The 6,100-nt window shown below is 54.2% G+C and overlaps 1 protein-coding gene across 1 annotated transcript; it reads right to left on the minus strand.

The window, feature by feature from the left end:
• Window positions 1–1,016: 1,016 nt before the first annotated feature.
• On the minus strand, window positions 1,017–5,507 carry LOC119142024 (DNA repair protein SWI5 homolog). Its single transcript, XM_037374728.1, is given in 6 exon segments — window positions 1,017–1,683; window positions 1,685–1,728; window positions 2,188–2,242; window positions 2,244–2,286; window positions 3,388–3,576; window positions 5,015–5,507. Coding segments are annotated over 5 exon segments (288 nt in total). The 5' UTR covers window positions 3,510–3,576; window positions 5,015–5,507; the 3' UTR covers window positions 1,017–1,659.
• Between the last annotated feature and the right edge of the window lie 593 nt (window positions 5,508–6,100).

Here is a 6,100-nt window from a genome sequence, read left to right on the forward strand (position 1 = left end):
CACCCTCCCCGAACATACAGCCAGTGCATCAGGGGGAGGAGGAAAAAGGTCTAGCTCCTCTTCCGGGTCTATAGGACCTGGGTCCAAAGGTTTATCGGTGTCAATGGAATCATTGTCCGAGTTGTCCTGTTCCCGCGCTCGGTCCTGTGCTGTGAGGGTCGCTGCAATCAGTGACAGGAGCTTTGGGGGCAGAGGAGGTGTGGAGGGAATCGCCATCGCTGGCGGTGTGTTGAGAAGAGCCGCGCTGTCGGGGGGATTTACAGCCTCCCCTGGTTTAGCACCGTTAGTAGAATTAGCCCACGCTTGGCAAAAGAGGAGTCAGAATTTGCCAGCAAGGCGCTAAACACATGCCTGCCACGGAGTCCCCCTCCACGGCAGCATCACACAATCGCCTGCCGACCGCTTGCCAGGCAGGAATTTGCAAGGTGCCATCAGGTGGAAAGTCCAGCACTTTGTCACGGATCCATTCTAGCAGAGTCACTAGCTGCGGACCCATCATCACGTTCTCTAACAAAATTTGTGTAAAAGGAGAATATAGTGCATTTTGCGTGACAGTTTTCCGTAGTTCCTTAATCATTTCCCAGTGAAATGCCTGATACTGGCCCGGGTGTCTATCTTGTAATATCACGGGAAACGCGTGCGCTCCCTCTTTCATACTTTCCAAGCGCACTCTCCTCCACCCCTCTGTAACGCGTCTGCCGATAGCATTTTCATCATCGCCGCTGCTCCCCTTATTACCGCTCTGCCGCACCACTCGCTTCCTCCTTACTTTTGACTGTTCCTGTTTTAGCCGCAAGAACGAAATGTGCTGCTCCAGTTCCTCCAGGCTGTAGCCTCTGTAGCAGTAAAGGTAATTCGGCACCTACCCATTACTGGGTAGCGCTGCCACACCGTCACCATTGAGAGTCCTCAGAAAACATTTGAGTAATAGATGTTCCAGTTGTCTCAGATTAGAGGTTAAGAATTTGCTCCCAGGTTCACGCACTGTTTTATAGGCTCTTCAATAAGTGAATTCCTGAGAAATGTGACAGCTGCTTTATTCAGACAGGACAGTTCAATACAACTTCACCTTTTGCCATTCACCACAGAAATGATACAGAACCTCTAGCTACCCGAGCAGTTAAGTACAAAAATGCAGAATACCCAGACTCACCCAGATGTGATCATAAAACAAAACCAACCCCCAAGCCACCACAAATTCAGCCTTCTTCCCTTGCTGCTTCCGAGGGTTTTTTCTTTTCTTTCAAAGCAGCTATTACATTGCACGTTTGCATGCCCTCGCTTCCTCTATTATTCAGTAACCAAACAGCCCCTGGATGCTGGAGAGAAGCAAGGTCTCCACGGGAAGAGTCTTCACATCAACCTGAATTACGGCCTTTCCAACAAACGAAAAAAAAAAATATACTGTCCCATCAGACAGGAGACAAAATCATCCAAAGTCCTACATCCCTTTCCCACAAGCAGGACACAGCTGACAGATTCAACAGCTTTCACGTTGTAAAGCTGCTCGGAAATAAGGCTGTTCATGCACGCGCTGTTGCAATTCCACACACACGCTTCTGAGGCCACCTTCTGTCCGTTCTGAACCAATACCACACCAAACCGTCACGGCCCAGTAAGTGTCAGCTTTGCAGGACGGGGCAATCTTCAGGTTCAATACTAGTCGCTAAGCTCCAGGTCGTATGTATTCAGGGCAGAGCTGCTTTGTAGTAACCCCTCGGATAACAGCTGGAAAAGAAAGACGGCTATTTTCATTACAGAAGTATCAGACCAGTCAGAAAAGTTGTGTTTTCCTCCCAGTAGCCCCTAACTCTCTCACAGAACCTCCCATAGCTAAGGAACCAACCTAAGGTTTTGCAGCTGCGCTCTCTGCTTGTCTCAACACTCTTTTAAAGTATATGAAGAGCAAAACTGACAAAAATTGGTAAGACTGAACAAAGTTTGGCAGTACATAACACAGACTAAAATAGCAGTAGATGACAATTCTTTCGCATGTTCGGTTCTAAACACATCCTGCGAAAATAACGACAGAAGTGTTTGTGCCTGCACAAGTGGCTGGGCAATGAAAGCCCTAGAATTCAAGAATCTTTAAAACAAGCTCTGCCTTCGTGGCGTAGTACCTTCTCTCTCTCTGTCTACATGAAAACATTGACTGAGTTGTTCATCAACACTTTTCCCCTTCCTTACCCAGTTTGCCCAGCAGCATCTGCCCAGCATCTTTAATATCATTGTACTCATGGAGCGAGCAGAGAAATGTGCTGCTCCAATTCCTCCAGGCTGTAGCCTCTGTAGCAATAAAAGCAGAAAAGGTCAAAAATGCCGCACGGCGAGTGTTGCCCCTACTGACCCAGCACAGCAAGGAGATTTGAGACGCTCAAGCCTGGCACTACCCAAAGCAGAATCCGAAGGCAGCAAGTACAGTTGCTGCAAGTCATCAACACGAAAGCTACAAATGAGTAGACCCTCACTTTGAGTGGGGTTTTTTTTGCTGCATCGACTTACAAAAAAACCCCAACCCACCCGAATTCTCAGAATCAAGTAGGAACAGGAATAGGCTGTGGTGAATTCAGTTTATATCTGTATCTCTAATCTGTAGCTAGTGAAAAAAAAAGGCGTGGTGGTAAAGCAAAAAAGCTTTGGGAACAGCCTTTGTTGCTCTGCCGTTTCCATTCTCTGTACTACACGTGACCTTAGAAAATAACACTCCTTTGCAACAAATAACCCACAGAGATACCCTCTCTTTAAAAACCAAGCAGCAACTTGATCTCAAAAGAGCTGCTAATAAGCAGCTGCCACAGTAGGTCATAAGAAACCACAGTTAAAGCAGTTGCGCTACCCTGTAAGCGGCACCCATCTCTTTCCAGGCCCTTCGCTTGCCTGGGAAACACCTCTGCTTCTTGAACACCAACGTTTAACCCACTCGCTTCAGACAGGAAAGAAATAGACACTTGATCGGGATGGAACAAACAAGGAAACCGTTTCATCCGGGGCTAAACCGGGCAGGTCATACAAGCCACAATCTCAATTTTAATTCTCACATGAACAAGGCCTTCTGGTAGCATGATGTGTCATAGCATCACGACGGTTAAAACCATTCATTCCCAGTTCACAGGTAATTTGCCTCAGCAACACCTGGGGTAAAGTTAAAATGCTCCTATCCCAGCTCCTAGTGAAACCTGGGTTTGCTTTACCAAATAAAGTGGAAAGAGTTCTCCCTTAACGGGTCCCATAAATCAAAACAACGCTGTAATCAACGTTGCACAACACCATGATAAAAGCGGTGGCGTAAGAGGACAGCTTTTAGCTCTAAGCCCTAGACCGTATTTTTTTTTTTAAACAAAACCAACTGAGGCATCACAGCGGACACTGAGCTCGCCAAGGACGTACTCGGACAAGAATTGTGCAGTTTCCTGGTCTAGAGCAAGGTCTTTCTGCTTCAGCTCTTCGATTTCATACTGCAGGGCTTCTTGGCTGGTTCCATTAGGTCGGCAGGACGCGGGACGGGGCATCTGTAGAGCACAGGAGACATTTCACGCTACCTCAGCCCAGGGGAAGATGCTGCGGTGCTGGGGGGCACTAACCAGAAAATCCTCTGATGTGTCTGTCAGTGGATAAAAGAGGAGAAAAAAGGGAAAACGTGTCTCCTGGGCAGGGAGGGGGGAAGCTCAGGTAAAAGACTGATGGGTTTCTGTAACGTTGCCCCGCCCCCCATCATATTCTACGGCGTTTTGTAGATTTACAGCGTCAGGTGACAATAAGACCGTAACCCCCACAATTTCGGTGTTCAGAGGCGCTGCCAGGACGAGGCAGCGCCGGGGGGCGAGGCCGGCAGCTCCGCCCCAAGAAAACACACCCCCGGCCGTGCCGTGCCGTGCCGTGCCGTGCCGTGCCGTGCCGTGCCGTGCCGTGCCGTGCCGTGCCGGGCCGTGCCACAGACGGCGGCCGGGGCAGCCCTGGAGCAGGGCCCGCTCCCCCCAGCCCGCGCAGGGCCTCACCGCGGACCTGCAGCCGGCCGCGCCGCTCCGCCGGCCGCCACCGGAGGCCCTGGCAGAGCAGAGCGGCGCCGCGTCAGGGGCCGGGCCGCGCCGCCTCAGCGCAGGCACGGCCCGCGGCGGGGGCGGGGAGCGGCTGGTACCGAAATCTCGGAATGAAAAACTTGCCGACCCCGATGTGAGGGAGATAAGCAGACACTTCTTTATGGACGGCCGGGTGCGTGAGTGAGTCCTCTCCCGACCAACGCACACCGAGCTTCGACATCATACAGCTCATCTAGGACTGAGTCATGCATATGCCGTAAGTATTCATGCATGAACATACTGTTTCCCCAAAATCATTAACAGACTCTCGCTTCGTATGTTAATCAGCTTCTCAGTCCTTCGCGCCTGCGCAAATCCTTCCAAGAACTGTGGGCAGGGGTCTGCGGGACGTGGGCAGTGGTCTCTGGGAGGAAGGCCGTAGGTCTTCCTCATGGGGTACTTTTCACCTTTTGCCTGGTATGTGATGGTCTTGCAAGTCTGCAGTGTTCTTGTCGGTCCGAGCTAATGGATGTCCTTGTCGACCATCTGGTCCTTCTGCTTGTTTCTTTTACTCGCTCCCTCTAGATAACTTATAAACAGGCCCCTTGTCAGAGAAAGTTAGAGAAACGGACTCCTTCTTTCGCTAGCTCTGTCATTAATTATTTCGTTCAAACTATGGTTCCACGACCTGATTACTAGACCTACATTCTTTGCGTATTTATTAAAATATATTAAAATACATTTACCCGTAACTGATTGTCCCCATTCCATGCCATTTCTTTATATCACTATTATTAAAGTTCACGGTTTCTTGGCAGGTAGCTACGAGTTGTTTCATTCGGTTGCTCTCAGTCCTTGGCCGTGGTACAGGGCTGTACAGAGGATTCCACAGCAGCTTGTGTGGTGCAGCTGCTAGTTCCACTAAAATATATTTCTTATTCCTCTACAGTTCTATGAAAATGATTTTATAAAATCAAATAAGGTTAGTTAATTGTAACCGTTAGCAAATCTGTAACACGGGGACCCGGCTCCTACCGGCCGGGCCCGGGCCGCGGCGGGGCGGGCGCGCTGCGACCCGCGCTCGGCGGGACCCGCTCGGCCAGGGCTGCCGCCTCCCGCCGGGCCGGCCGGGTGCGCGCGGGGCCGGCCGGGAGCGGCAGGCGCGGGCGCGCCGCGGGGCACGCTGGGAAGTGGAGTCTCCCAGCGACAGGGCCCACTGTGCCGTCAGCGCCGGGGAACAAACGTCTCCGGGAAGCTGCAGGTGAGCTCTGGGTGGGGCACGCCGGGCAGCCAGGTGTCACCCGAGCAGCGGGCAGTGCGGGCTGTCACCCGAGCAGCGGGCGGTGCGGGCTGTCACCCGAGCAGCGGGCGGTGCGGGCTCCAACATGGGGAGCAGGCACTGCAAGGTGGCACCTGCTCCTGAGGAGAAGGAGGCAAAAGCAGAGTTGCCGGGCCCGGCGGGGCACGGACATGGGCCGCAGCCCGGCGGCGAGCCCGAGCCGCCGCAGCCCGACCGCGAGCCCGAGCCGCCGCAGCCTGGCGGCGAGCCCGAGCCGGTGGAGCCCGGCCACGAGCCGCGGCCCGCCGACGAGCCCGAGCCGCTGGAGCCCGGCCACGAGGCGGGGCCCGGCGGTGGGCCGGGCCCGGCGGGGCACGGCGATGGGCCGGGCCTCCAGGGCGGCAGCGCAGGCTGGGCGGGCCCTGGCTGCTGGCGCCGCTGGTGGGCGAAGCTAAGGCGGCGCAGGCGCGGGGCGGCCGTGGCGGGCGGCAGCGGGCAGAGCTGGCTGGCGGCGGGCAAGGAGAAGGTGAGGGGCGGCGGTGCCGTGGATCTGCCGGGTTCGGTTTGGCGGTTTTCCCTCCCCTTGGCCTCCCCCACACCCTTTTTTGGGTTTTTTTGGTCTCATGTTACTTATTTCCCCGGCCGCGGCGTGGGCGGCGTATGTGAAAGTCCTTGCGAGGGGAAAGTGTCCTGGAGCGGTTCGGGCTTCCGTTTTGGAGTTCTGCCAATAACGGGGCCTTCTTTCTCCACCTGGAGGCCGAGGCGCGGCCCGGCCCGGCCCGGCGGGGGGGCGGAGGGCGGGCTG

Source organism: Falco rusticolus, unplaced genomic scaffold (assembly GCF_015220075.1).
Source record: "Falco rusticolus isolate bFalRus1 unplaced genomic scaffold, bFalRus1.pri scaffold_171_arrow_ctg1, whole genome shotgun sequence".
Taxonomy (NCBI): Eukaryota; Metazoa; Chordata; class Aves; order Falconiformes; family Falconidae; genus Falco; species Falco rusticolus.